Source organism: Oncorhynchus gorbuscha, linkage group LG15, assembly GCF_021184085.1.
Source record: "Oncorhynchus gorbuscha isolate QuinsamMale2020 ecotype Even-year linkage group LG15, OgorEven_v1.0, whole genome shotgun sequence".
Taxonomy (NCBI): domain Eukaryota; kingdom Metazoa; phylum Chordata; class Actinopteri; order Salmoniformes; family Salmonidae; genus Oncorhynchus; species Oncorhynchus gorbuscha.
In genome coordinates this window covers 8,839,154-8,854,000 of record NC_060187.1, presented here as the reverse complement: position 1 = coordinate 8,854,000, position 14,847 = coordinate 8,839,154, and the positions used below count along the sequence as shown (strand labels likewise).

Sequence of the window (14,847 nt, the reverse complement as noted above, 5' to 3'; positions counted from 1 at the left end):
GAGAGAGCGGAGGAGCGGGGTGACGTGAGAGAACTTGGGAAGGTTGAACACCAGTCGGGCTGCGGCGTTCTGGATGAGTTGTAGGGGTTTAATGGCACAGGCAGGGAGCCCAGCCAACAGCGAGTTGCAGTAATCCAGACGGGAGATGACAAGTGCCTGGATTCACCTTCCAACAGGACAATGACCCACAATAAGTACACAGCCAAGACTTCAGGACAAGTTTCTGAATGTTCTAAAGTGGCCCAGCCAGAGACCGGACCTGAACCCGGTCTTTGGAGAGAACTGAAAATAGCTGTGCAGCTAAGCTCCCCATCCAACCTGACAGAGCTTGAGAGGATCTGCAGAGAAGAATGGGGAGAAACTCCCCAAATACAGGTGTGCCAAGCTTGTAGCCTCATAAACATAGAAGACTCGAGTCTGTAATCGCTGCCAAAAGCTGCTTCAACAAAGTACAGAATAAAGGGTCTGAATACTTCTAAAAATCTGTTTTTGCTTTGTCATTATGGGGTCTTGTGTGTAGATTGATGAGGGTAAAAAACTATTTATTCTATTTTAGAATAAGGCTGTAATGTAATAAACTGTGGAAAAAGTCAAGAGGTCTGCATACTTACTTTGGGGTGTGAGGCAAGGCCGTGAGGAGTGTGTCGGGGGCTCAGTGGGCTTTTGTCTGGGAGCGCTGACAGTGTCCTTCAGCCTGGCCTGCTCTTCTGAGGGTGGGGAGGGTTGACCCAATGCTGGACTAGCTCCTCATGAAGGCACGCATGCACACGCCAGGAAAAGAAGGTATACCCAAAGGTGCTTCTGCCCAACTTAACCCTTGTGTAGTCTTATAGCATTCTGTATACTCCCCTTGTGTAGTCTTATAGCATTCTGTATACTCCCCTTGTGTAGTCTTATAGCATTCTGTATACTCCCCTTGTGTAGTCTTATAGCATTCTGTATACTCCCCTTGTGTAGTCTTAACATTCTGTATACTCCCCTTGTGTAGTCTTATAGCATTCTGTATACTCCCCTTGTGTAGTCTTAACATTCTGTATACTCCCCTTGTGTAGTCTTAACATTCTGTATACTCCCCTTGTGTAGTCTTAACATTCTGTATACTCCCCTTGTGTAGTCTTAACATTCTGTATACTCCCCTTGTGTAGTCTTATAGCATTCTGTATACTCCCCTTGTGTAGTCTTAACATTCTGTATACTCCCCTTGTGTAGTCTTAACATTCTGTATACTCCCCTTGTGTAGTCTTAACATTCTGTATACTCCCCTTGTCTAGTCTTAACATTCTGTATACTCCCCTTGTGTAGTCTTAACATTCTGTATACTCCCCTTGTGTAGTCTTATAACATTCTGTATACTCCCCTTGTCTAGTCTTAACATTCTGTATACTCCCCTTGTGTAGTCTTATAACATTCTGTATACTCCCCTTGTGTAGTCTTAACATTCTGTATACTCCCCTTGTGTAGTCTTATAACATTCTGTATACTCCCCTTGTCCTGAGGGTCTAAAATGACCCGCCTTCACTAAACCACGAAAATATAGCAGCTTAATTGAATTTTAAACCCAAAATCTATTTTGCATGTAGAAACAACCTGTCATTCATCACAAACTTTGCGAATATCTGGGTTTTCCCTCTTCACAATGCAGAACGGCTATTTAATAATTGGACACCATTCGTTTTAATTATATCACACCTGTCATAATTGTTTTCTTTACTAAAGTAGTTATTATTATAATTATTGCTAAAGCTACTGCATTGGTCTAAAGTCTTATAAGTTCATACATTTTCCCTTGTGTAGTCTTATAGCATTCTGTATACTCCCCTTGTGTAGTCTTATAGCATTCTGTATACTCCCCTTGTGTAGTCTTATAGCATTCTGTATACTCCCCTTGTGTAGTCTTAACATTCTGTATACTCCCCTTGTGTAGTCTTATAGCATTCTGTATACTCCCCTTGTGTAGTCTTATAGCATTCTGTATACTCCCTTGTTAGCAAGAGATGGCACTTGTATAGCCTAAGAAAGTAGCAGAAATGTGCAGAAAGTAGTTTTGAATGCATTTTATTGAAGGGAAATAATAGCCTTCTTGGAACTTTTTTGGCAACATAGTGATATATTCTTATATACTGTGCAATGAGGAATTCAATTTCAAAATATTAGTCTTCTCCCATTTTTTTTAACCATTGCCCCCACCCACAAGGTTAACATAGTATTTGTTTTACAGTCCTTTGGGGGGCAGAATTGGCACCTCCTCCTCTTGCCTGCCCCAGCTGCAGCCTCAGGTGGATCTGGACAGGATTCAGCCCCCTGAACAGCTTTCACAAGCGCTGCAGAGGCTGCTGTGTGGGGGAGGCGCTCCCTTCTTTGAATGTGTGGGGTTACAAGTGCCTTTCCCATCTGCTCTGGGATCACCCTCCTCTTGTTCCGCTTATCAGGCATCCAGGTAGGGTTGATCTTGTTCCATATCACGAAGGCATTGTATGAGGACACATCAATGATGTTATGGAAGAAGACCAGGGGCCAGTGGGCAGTCATCCTCCTGCAGTTGTAAGTTCCAATCACCTTATCCAGGTTGTCCACATCTCCTTTGTTGTGGTACTCTTAATCACTGATCTCAGCCATTTTGTGCAGTGTACTCAGGAGGACCACATTCTTGTTCCTCTATGGGAGGTAAGAAACTAGAGTGGTGGTGGGGGTGAAAGTAACTTTTTATGAGAAGGTCTCTCTCCCCCTTGTTGTGAGGAGTGCAGGGAGGAGCTCAGGCTTGTTCTTTCTAACTGTGCCAACCATGGTGATCTTCCTCTTCAGGAGCTGCTGGCTGAGTTCATAAGAGGTGAAGAAATTGTCACGCGTGATTTTGTGCCCCCTCAGTCCATCTGTCACATCAAGCACAACCCTCATCCCCTGGTTCTTCTCTGGGCCTCCACTGGTCGGCTTCCCTGTGTAGACTTGCATCTTCCAAGCGTAGCTGGATTATGCATCACAGGCCACTCATATCTGGATGCCATACTTTGCTGGCTTGCTGGGCAAATACTGCCGGAATGGACAGCAACCTTTTGACAAAAGAGATCACTATCAGTAATTAGTATCAGTGTTAAAAAACAATCACATAAATCAATGATCTTGATCAATGATATTACAGCAATACATAATACAATGAACAGTGAAACTCACTTACATTACAGATATGATCTTATGGTCGTCAGATGCTCCACCCACTTCTCCCAGACCTCTCTTATGGCTCCACCCACTTCCCCCAGACCTCTCTTATGGTCGTCAGATGCTCCTCCCACTGCTCCCAGACCTCTCTTATGGCTCCACCCACTACTCCCAGACCTCTCTTATGGTCGTCAGATGCTCCACCCACTACTCCCAGACCTCTCTTATGGTCATCAGATGCTCCTCCCACTGCTCCCAGACCTCTCTTATGGTCGTCAGATGCTCCCAGAGACCTCTCTTATGGCCTCCAGTTTGTCTCTCACAAGTCTTGCAGGTCTTGACTCAAGGTTATCAAATCGTAGCATTCTTGAGAAAGTGTGAAAGACTTCCAGTGGCATCATGGCACTTTTTTGCTGTTCTTTGACAAAAATGTCTCTTTCAGCTTGGGGGATTTATTCTTCATCTCAAATCAAAAGCAAATGTATTTCTATAGCCCTTCGTACATCAGCTGATATCTCAAAGTGTTGTACAGAAACCCAGCCTAAATCCCCAAACAGCAAGCAATGCAGGTGTAGAAGCACGGTGGCTAGGAAAAACTCCCTAGAAAGGCCAAAACCTAGGAAGAAACCTAGAGAGGAATCGGGCTATGTGGGGTGGCCAGTCCTCTTCTGGCTGTGCCGGGTGGAGATTATAACAGAACATGGCCAAGATGTTCAAATGTTCATAAATGACCAGCATGGTCATATAATAATAATCACAGGCAGAACAGTTGAAACTGGAGCAGCAGCACGGCCAGGTGGACTTGGGAGAGCAAGGAGTCATCATGCCAGGTAGTCCTGAGGCATGGTCCTAGGGCTCAGGACCTCCGAGAGAGAAAGAGAGAATTAGAGAGAGCATACTTAAATTCACACAGGACAGGAGAAGAGAAGTACTCCAGATATAACAGACTGACTCTAGCCCCTCGACACATAAATTACTGCAGCATAAATACTGGAGGCTGAGACAGGAGGGGTCAGGAGACACTGTGGCCCCATCCGATGATACCCTGGACAGGGCCAAACAGGAAGGATATAACCCCACCCACTTTGCCAAAGCACAGCCCCCACACCACTAGAGGGATATCTTCAACCACCAATTTACCATCCTGAGACGAGGCTGAGTATAGCCCACAAAGATCTTCGCCACGGCACAACCCAAGGGGGGGCGGGGCGCCAACCCATCTGAAGATGATGCATCGTGCTCTGGGTTCTTCCCCATCTTCTTCAGATACCTCCTCCTCTTCTAAATCACTGTTCGCTTGTTCTTCCTGGACCTCTGAAAAAATCAGATCTACGACCGGTTGGGCACTGAAACGTGCACTCATGGCTTCAGCAGAGAGAGAACTGGGGGTGTCTGTCATCTGCAGCACCTTTATAGCCTCTGACTGCATTCCCCATTAGTAAACAGTGCTTTCAAGACATTTTTATTTTGTCTGTGAACTTGAGTTGTGGAGGGGAGATGCTGCACATGAAAGTTTTAGTTTTGTCTGAGTTCAATCAGTACCACACAATCTCAATGTCGCGTGTCTTTGTTTGTGTCTTTGTTTGTGTCTTTTGTGTGTGTACGTCTTTGTTTGTGTCTTTTGTGTGTGTGTGTGTGTGTGTCTTTGTGTGTGTGTTTTGTGGTGTGTACATTATTTTATAACTGCTGGGTTAAAAATGACCCTAAGACAATCTTTGTGCCCTGGTGGTGTACAGCTTTCATGGAATTATGAACAAAGGTGACGTTTCACTTTTTCTAATGTTGGGGGTCACTCAAGGAAAACTCGTAAAATGTCAAGTTGAAAAAATATAATTTAGGGTGTTTTCTCTGCTGTTATACACAGTGTGTGTGGTTGGGGGGGGGGCTTAAGATAACACAAGGATTAAACAACAATGGGAACTCAGGTGCTCGACTGAGGGACTTGACAACGAGAAAAAGGAGCACTCTGTTGCTGTGGAAACCTGATTTGTTTTCTTGTCCCGTCAATACATGTATCAGTTTGTGTTTCGGCATGATTCACCCTCATCGGTTGTAATTCCCTCCTCACATAGTGTGGGAATTGAAGGCTACAGTGTTTACACCACGATGATGATGTAGGATGATATCAGTGCTGTGTGATGTAGGATCTTCATTTGATCACCCTGTTGAAGGAAAACTTTCCTGTAATGCAGGAAATGTAAAACTCTAAAAAAAAGGCTTCTGAAGTTTATAATTTATACTTTGAAATTTCAAATTTGATTTTCCCTTCTGAAAAATGTATCAACCCCTAGAAAAAAGTCCATTAATTATAATCCACATTTCCTGTTGCTGCAGGATTATTTTCCTGCTGTAGCAAACTGGCTCGAATTAAGATCCTGCGTGTGCGTGTGCGTGTGCGCGTGCGCGTGTGTGCGTGCGCGTGCGTGCGTGCGTGTGTGTGCGTGTGTGTGTGTGTGTGTGTGTGTGTGTGTGTGTGTGTGTGTGTGTGTGTGTGTGTGTGTGTGTGTGTGTGTGTGTGTAAAGAATAACACTAAAAGCTCCACTCATCAGTGTCATTCTGGGTTAATTTACAGCTAAAGCACGGCCACTTCTGTCAATGGAGCCACCAGATCAGTCTAACATTGGGTCCACTGAGGAAAACTGTCAATGAGTGTTATTTACATGCATAGGCTGGAGAGGAGCACATGGTAGCTTTGGGTCCGTACTCACAAAGCGTCTCAGAGTAGGAGTGCTGAGGATGGAACGGCCATGTTTTCCATGTTTTTATATAGGAGCGTCTGTTCTTGCTTTCCTACGTGTGACTGTTGATGTTCTAGAACCCTCAAATTAAATTCTGGAACTCGTAGCCAGTTCCACTGCTTTTTTCTAGTCAGGGACTGATTTGAACCAATGAATGATCCTGCATAACAGAACCAGCAGTAGCCCATACCTCGTAGGGTCAGAGTTGAATACCCCTATTCTATAAGGTCTAATGGACTTGTTCCTCAACATGTTAAATACCTGCTGGAATTGAATTATATCTATGTATGTCCATAGTATCCTGGCTTAGCGTTTGAATATACTAAATCTCTTTTCCTTTTTATCTTGAGAAGAGAAACCTGTTTACCTAAATGTTCCTCAAAAACCAAATACATTTAAGCCGATCTGCATATTTCACCCTAAAGGAATGTTCACGTTGTTCTCAGTACTCTGTCAATAACATAATAGTAAATCCTGCCTGGGTCTCACGAGCAACACGCCAAATCTCCAAACTTTAACAGCCTTTCTGATACTGCGGGGTGAGGGCCACTCACTCCCTCACTCACTCACTCCACTCACTCACTCCACTCACTCACTCACTCACTCACTCACTCACTCACTCACTCACTCCCTCCCTCCCTCCCTCCCTCCCTCCCTCCCTCCCTCCCTCCCTCCCTCCCTCCCTCCCTCCCTCCCTCCCTCCCTCCCTCCCCCTCCCTCGCTCCCTCCCTCTCTCTTTCTATTTTCTCCTCTCATCCCCCTCTCTATAATCTACACACATTAGAGCCCTCAGCAGCTGCCACTGCCAGGCAATCCTCCCTCACTACCACATTATCATAATTCAGTTTAGAACATTACCATATTTGCTTTCTCTCACTTGTTTTCTTTCTCTCACTTTCTCTTTCAATATCTCTTTCTCTCTCTCTTTCTCTTTCAATATCTCTTTCTCTTTCAATATCTCTTTCTCTCTCTCTTTTCAATATCTCTTTCTTTCAATATCTCTCTCTTTCTCTTTCAATATCTCTTTCTCTCTCACTTGTTTTCTTTCTCTCACTCTCTCTTTCAATATCTCTTTCTCTCTCTTTCTCTTTCAATATCTCTCTCTTTTCTCTTTCAATATCTCTTTCTCTTTCAATATCTCTCTCTCTTTCTCTTTCAATATCTCTTTCTCTCTCACTTACTCACGCTCCTTTCTCTCCCTTCCTCCCTCCCTTCTTCCCGTTCAGCATGTAAATATATCATTGTGTGTTACTGCATCAGTGTTGTGTTGCACAGTGTGTGTATTCTTGCCTGTGTGTTTTACCCTGACCCTTGACCTCCATTGCCATTGTTTAGCAGCCAGATGTGGTGGTCCCGCCCCCCGTACCCATAATCCCTGTGATCCCCATCCCAGCCGAGACCACTCCTGTCATCTCTCCACCCTCCTCTCTGCCTGCACCCGCGTCACCCACGTCACAGGTCATCCTCTCTTCCCTATTTCCTCTCTTTATTTTTTTTTTACACACCTCCCATTTTGCTTCTGTTTTGGTGCTGGAGTTGAAAGGATTATTGTTTTTGAGGGAGGGACTTGCTAGTTGGGGTGGTTGTTTTGTAACCTCAGGACCTGTAGGAGAGGAGAGACAAGCCCAGTGAAGACCAAGGGATCCTGGAGGGAGTTGTCTGTTATTAACCATGTAGTTGGGGATGTTTGGGTCGACGCCATAGCAACGCCACAGCTGTAGGCTTCAGGAGTTAATATTCTGCAATAGAAGAGTGTCATGTTGCCGTGGTGATCTCTAACCGATGTTTTCATAATGTTGTACCAAAACATGCGGAGAGTAAGTTATTATTTTTTTGTCTCACCCCAAAACAATGTTTTTGTTTTGCCTAATATTTTTTGTGACTTTGTAATTTCTGTTGTTGTTGTGTTTAGCTTTTGTAAAGTACTTACAGGGGAATCGCGAGGTGATTTTTTAAAATTTATTTGATCATTAAATATTTTTTAGAACCAAAACTGAGTTCATTTTTGTGCTTTTCTGTTGCAGGCAAACCCACCTCCTGTGGTGGTCAACACAGACAGCTTGGACAGCCCCCCATACGTAAGTCTGCATTTCTTTACACACACACACACACACACACACACACACACACACACACACACACACACACACACACACACACACACACACACACACACACACACACACACACACACACACACACCACACCACACCACACCACACCACACCACACCACACCACACCACACCACACCACACCACACCACACCACACACTCACACTGAACTGAGCCCCAAATAAACCATGGTTATTAGAGAACTGTAATGTAATGATCATGTCACCATGTTAATGAAAATAAAGGATAAACACCAGGAAGTAACAGACTAGAAATACAGTGTAACTATCCTTTTCAAATCATAATCAATTTAATTAAATAAATCTCATTTCATTTGTCACATACACAGTTTCCAGCAGGTATACAAGGTGCAGTGAAATGCTGATGTGCTATCCCCCTCAACAATGCAGTACATCAGTCAACATCAATAGAGTCAAGTCAAACATAGCAAGTAAAAGAAGATGTAGTTTAGTAATAATGGACTATATTAAGTGGGTAGTGACTTGGTCACGCAGCACAATAAATAGTAGATCATTGAACAGTAGCGTTGACCTTGTGTGGGTGTGTGTTTATGAGTGCTTGTGTGTGTTTATGAGTGCTTGTGTGTGTTTATGAGTGCTTGTGTGTGTTTATGAGTGCTTGTGTGTGTTTATGAGTGCTTGTGTGTGTTTGTGTGTTTATGAGTGCTTGTGTGTGTTTATGAGTGCTTGTGTGTGTTTATGAGTGCTTGTGTGTGTTTATGAGTGCTTGTGTGTGTTTATGAGTGCTTGTGTGTGTTTATGAGTGCTTGTGTGTGTTTATGAGTGCTTGTGTGTGTTTATGAGTGCTTGTGTGTGTTTATGGGTGTTTGCGTGTGTGTCCTTGTGTGTGTGTGAGTGTTTTATGGGTGTTTATGGGTGTTTGCGTGTGTGTCCTTGTGTGTGTGTGAGTGTTTTTATGGGTGTGCTTCTAAGTTTGTGTGAAAGGGTTAGATATTTGGGTACTCAGTGCAGATGGCCTCTATAAGGTGCAGATGGCCTCTATAAGGTGCAGATGGCCTCTATAAGGTGCAGATGGCCTCTATAAGGTGCAGATGGCCTCTATAAGGTGCAGATGGCCTCTATAAGGTTCAGGTGACCTTTTAAGGTGCAGGTCCGGGGTCAGCTGTCTAATGGCCTGGTGGTAGACTCCTGTTGGCGTTTATTTGTATAGCACAACGTAGTTTCTGTTAAAGTGAAATACCATGTAAAAAATAAAATAAAACACTTTAAAAAAAAAATCTATTTACCGGTGTTACCAGCCGGAACTAGAAATCAAAGATGTTATAATGTCTGTCTGAACCTCTCTTTGTATGCAGCAAAAACATTGTACTGTATATTTTACATTCATTATTACTTTCTGTTAGATTAACCAGGCTCACTGCAGCTACCAGAATAGTGTATTTAATCTGGGCTGGGGAAATGCCTTCCATTGAGATTATGTTTATTGAGATTACAAACCAAATCATGCTGCGTGGTCTGGTCTCTGTGCATAAATCTACTGGGGGGGGGGGGATATACAAGGTATTCCTCGTCATCCCATGTAAGCCCACCGCTAAATCTAATGGTCACTGAATAGCACACCTAATACTGCTGTTCCCAGTAAATAGCCATCCATCTAACGCCCAGTGACCAGGACTTGCTACTGTATTAAAGTAGTGGAAGTAGGGGGGTGATCTTTGATTGATTTTGTGAACTTTCATCGACATTGTTGTCATATTTATTTATATTTATATACCTTTATTTGACTAGGCAAGTCAGTTATGAACAAATTCTTATTTTCTATGACGGCCTAGGAACAGTGGGTTAACTGCCTGTTCAGGGGCAGAACAACAGATTTGTACCATGTCAGCTCGGGGGTTTGAACTTGCAATCGTATTGGCTTAGCTATGATGGTAGGGAGAATTTAAAACATTGAGCTTCAACCAATACATATACTATTGTAGGGACGTTAGCCATTTACTTTATTTTCGTATTCTTACCTTTTCTTGTTTCTTATTTTGTTGCGTTGTTGAGAAGGAACCTGCAAGTAAGCATTTAATTGGACAGTGTTTACCACTAATACAACTTGAAGCTTGTCTTTGAGTGTATCTACCAGGGTTAGGATCAATGCAGCTCATACATTCCAATTAAATTCTTGATACCGCAGAGGGTCTGCAACATTGTAGACTTATTAGAATTCCCCAAACGGGTTTTTTGTTTAATAGTGATAACATTATTTTAGGCGATTTAGAAAAACAGGCCATTCTTTTTTTCTCAGTGACAAAAAAAATTAATGCCATTCTAATTTTGGCTGATATGGTACCGAATACATTGAATCAGAATATCAAATTGGGCTAATATTGTAGGTTACACCAGCAAGTATACAAATATTTGCCAGGGCATATTATTTGAATTTCACATGGTGATGTGGGAAGCTAACAGGCTAGCTAGCTTGTAGTGTTTAACCAACTTGGAGATGTGGGAAGCTAACAGGCTAGCTAGCTTGTAGTGTTTAACCAACTTGGAGATGTGGGAAGCTAAAAGCTAAAGTGTTTAACCAACTTGGCTAACAGGCTAGCTTTGTAGTGTGGGAAGCTTAACCAACTTGGAGATGTGGGAAGCTAACAGGCTAGTGTTTAACTAGATGTGGGAAGCTAACAGGCTAGCTAGCTTGTAGTGTTTTTAACCAACTTGGAGATGTGGAAAGCTAAAGGGCTAGCTAGCTTGTAGTGTTTAACCAACTTGGAGATGTGGAAGCTGAAAGGCTAGCTAGCTTGTAGTGTTTAACCAACTTGGAGATGTGGAAAGGCTAGCTAGCTTGTAGTGTTTAACCAACTTGGAGATGTGGAAAGCTGAAAGGCTAGCTAGCTTGTAGTGTTTAAGCAACTTGGAGATGTGGAAAGCTAACAGGCTAGCTAGCTTGTAGATAAGAAGTTAACCAACTTGGAGATGTGGGAAGCTAAATTGGCCCAGCGTTGTCTGGGTTTGGCCGGGGTAAAGGGATAAGGAGATAACTAATCAGTTATACAACTGAATGCCTTCAACTGAAATGTGTCTTCCACATTTAACCCTCTGAATCAGAGAGGTGCGGGGGGCTGCCTTAATCAACATCCATGTCTTCGGTGCCCTGGGAACAGTGGGTTAACTGCCTTGCTCAGGGGCAGAATGACAGATTTGGACTTTGTCAGCTCAGGGATTCGATTTGACAAGATGTGGGAAGCTATTAGGGGTGTAACTTTTTTTTCAATTTATCATTAGAGTCTCATCATGCAGCCTTACAATGTATTAAACATCTAAAACATATAGCCCATCAAACTTATCAAGCTTATAGCAGTTCCTATTTCTTTGTTAACCTCCACACAGAATAGCCGCATGTGTTCACTCCCTCAAATCGTTTAGAGAAAATATCCTTTCTATTTTATTCAGCTTTGTTCAACCGGTATTCTTCATACTCTAAAATAATGCCACGGGATTCTACGCAAATCTTGTCTGCTAAATGAACTAGTGTAGCCCACAGTAATATGGCATAGTCAGATCAGGACCTAACATGAGGACAACTCAGAGGATGCTATTCTGTTCTTCTGAAATACATTTTCTTCATATCCTGTTTCTTTAGATCTGTCTACAATAAAGAATGGATTTATTGTGAAGGTGTAGACTATAATAAATTGATTTATTATACTTTTTAAAAATGTAGATGTTCTGAAGGTGTGTATCAGTGCCTCGTAGGCTATGTGTGGAAGCCAGGAGATGCTAAATGTGTTTATATTAATTTCTATAATATTAATATATTAACGGTCAGTTAAAATGAGACCGTTGGTTATTTGCTTGACAATCACCAGCTGACAACATTTCATGACCGCCACAGCCCTAGGTATCTAATTACCAACATGTGAACGTTGCTCTAAAACAATCTGACTGCGATAAGTATATGGAAACCTTTACTGTCCCTATTCTCATCTCTCTCGCCCCTGTGTCTGGTACTACGGTGTCTAGTGAGGGGGGCCAGCCCCTATATCTGTGTCTGGTACTACAGTGTCTATAATATATGTGAGGGGACTTACAGTCCATACATTCTATATCTGTGTCTGGTACTACAGTGTCTAGTGTCTAGTGAGGGGACCAGCCCCTATATCTGTGTCTGGTACTACAGTGTCTAGTGAGGGGGCCAACCCCTATATCTGTGTCTGGTACTACAGTGTCTAGTGAGGGGGGCCAGCCCCTATATCTGTGTCTGGTACTACAGTGTGTAGTGAGGGGGGCCAGCCCCTATATCTGTGTCTGGTACTACAGTGTGTAGTGAGGGGGCCAGCCCCTATATCTGTGTCTGGTACTACAGTGTCTAGTGAGGGGGCCAGCCCCTATATCTGTGTCTGGTACTACAGTGTCTAGTGAGGGGGCCAGCCCCTGTGGCCAGTCTGGTACTACAGTGTGTAGTGAGGGGGACCAGCCCCTATATCTGTGTCTGGTACTACAGTGTGTAGTGAGGGGGCCAGCCCCTATATCTGTGTCTGGTACTACTGTGTCTAGTGAGGGGACCAGCCCCTATATCTGTGTCTGGTACTACAGTGTGTAGTCTAGTGAGGGGACCAGCCCCTATATCTGTGTCTGGTACTACAGTGTGTAGTCTAGTGAGGGGACCAGCCCCTATATCTGTGTCTGGTACTACATTTACATTTACATTTAAGTCATTTAGCAGACGCTCTTATCCAGAGTGACTTACAAATTGGACTACAGTGTCTAGTGAGGGGACCAGCCCCTATATCTGTGTCTGGTACTACAGTGTCTAGTGAGGGGGCCAGCCCCTGTGGCCAGTCTGGTACTACAGTGTCTAGTGTAGTGGGGGCCAGCCCCTGTGGCCAGTCTGGTACTACAGTGTCTAGTATAGTGAGGGGGCCAGCCCCTGTAGTCAGTCTGGTACTACAGTGTCTAGTGTAGTGAGGGGGGCCAGCCCCTGTGGCCAGTCTGGTACTACAGTGTTTAGTGAGGGGCCAGCCCCAGTGGCCAGTCTGGTACTACAGTGTCTAGTGTAGTGAGGGGGGCCAGCCCCTGTGGCCAGTCTGGTACTACAGTGTGTAGTGAGGGGGCCAGCCCCTGTGGCCAGTCTGGTACTACAGTGTGTAGTGAGGGGGCCAGCACCTGTGGCCAGTCTGGTACTACAGTGTGTAGTGAGGGGGCCAGCACCTGCGGCCAGTCTGGTACTACAGTGTGTAGTGAGGGGGCCAGCCCCTGTGGCCAGTCTGGTACTACAGTGTCTAGTGTAGTGAGGGGGCCAGCCCCTGTGGTCAGTCTGGTACTACGGTGTCTAGTGTAGTGAGGGGGCCAGCCCCTGTAGTCAGTCTGGTACTGCAGTGTGTAGTGAGGGGGCCAGCCCCTGTGGTCAGTCTGGTACTACAGTGTGTAGTGTAGTGAGGGGGCCTGCCCCTGTGGTCAGTCTGGTACTACAGTGTCTAGTGTAGTGAGGGGGCCAGCCCCTGTAGTCAGTCTGGTACTACAGTGTCTAGTGTAGTGAGGGGGCCAGCCCCTATGGTCAGTCTGGTACTGCAGTGTCTAGTGTAGTGAGGGGACCAGCCCCTGTGGCCAGTCTGGTACTACAGTGTGTAGTGAGGGGGCCAGCCCCTGTGGTCAGTCTGGTACTGCAGTATGTAGTGAGGGGGCCAGCCCCTGTGGTCAGTCTGGTACTACAGTGTCTAGTGAGTGGACCAGCCCCTGTAGTCAGTCTGGTACTACAGTGTGTAGTGAGGGGGGCCAGCCCCTGTGGTCAGTCTGGTACTACAGTGTCTAGTGAGGGGGCCAGCCCCTGTGGCCAGTCTGGTACTACAGTGTCTAGTTTAGTGAGGGGGCCAGCCCCTGTAGTCAGTCTGGTACTGCAGTGTCTAGTGTAGTGAGGGGGCCAGCCCCTTTGGCCAGTCTGGTACTGCAGTGTCTAGTGAGGGGGCCAGCCCCTGTGGCCAGTCTGGTACTACAGTGTGTAGTGAGGGGGCCAGCCCCTGTGGTCAGTCTGGTACTGCAGTGTGTAGTGAGGGGGCCAGCCCCTGTGGTCAGTCTGGTACTACAGTGTCTAGTGAGGGGGCCAGCCCCTGTAGTCAGTCTGGTACTACAGTGTGTAGTGAGGGGGCCAGCCCCTGTGGTCAGTCTGGTACTGCAGTGTCTAGTGTAGTGAGGGGGCCAGCCCCTGTGGCCAGTCTGGTACTACAGTGTGTAGTGTAGTGAGGGGGCCAGCCCCTGTGGTCAGTCTGGTACTGCAGTGTGTAGTGTAGTGAGGGGGCCAGCCCCTGTAGTCAGTCTGGTACTGCAGTGTCTAGTTTAGTGAGGGGGCCAGCCCCTGTGGTCAGTCTGGTACTGCAGTGTGTAGTGAGGGGGCCAGCCCCTGTAGTCAGTCTGGTACTGTAGTGTGTAGTGAGGGGGCCAGCCCCTGTGGCCAGTCTGGTACTACAGTGTGTAGTGAGGGGGCCAGCCCCTGTGGTGAGTCTGGTACTACAGTGTCTAGTGAGGGGGCCAGCCCCTGTGGCCAGTCTGGTACTACAGTGTCTAGTGAGGGGACCAGCCCCTGTGGTCAGTCTGGTACTACAGTGTCTAGTGAGGGGACCAGCCCCTGTGTCCAGTCTGGTACTACAGTGTGTAGTGAGGGGGCCAGCCCCTGTGGTCAGTCTGGTACTGCAGTGTGTAGTGAGGGGGCCAGCCCCTGTGGTCAGTCTGGTACTGCAGTGTGTAGTGAGGGGGCCAGCCCCTGTGGTCAGTCTGGTACTGCAGTGTCTAGTGTAGTGAGGGGGCCAGCCCCTGTGGTCAGTCTGGTACTGCAGTGTGTAGTGTAGTGAGGGGCAGCCCCTGTAGTCAGTCTG

The 14,847-nt window shown here is 45.6% G+C and overlaps 1 protein-coding gene across 18 annotated transcripts in view; it reads left to right on the top strand.

The window, feature by feature from the left end:
• LOC123996580 (disks large homolog 1-like) overlaps positions 1-14,847 on the top strand; it is a 320,554-nt gene that overhangs the window by 168,007 nt on the left and 137,700 nt on the right. For 9 of the 18 annotated variants that reach the window (XM_046300045.1, XM_046300047.1, XM_046300049.1 and 6 more), the window contains one exon: positions 7,917-7,970. In XM_046300045.1, coding sequence (XP_046156001.1) covers positions 7,917-7,970 — 54 coding nt within the window. Of the gene's footprint in view, positions 1-7,227; positions 7,351-7,526; positions 7,710-7,916; positions 7,971-14,847 lie in introns of those variants that run through there. The other 9 variants (XM_046300038.1, XM_046300056.1, XM_046300043.1 and 6 more) reach the window with 3 other exon arrangements.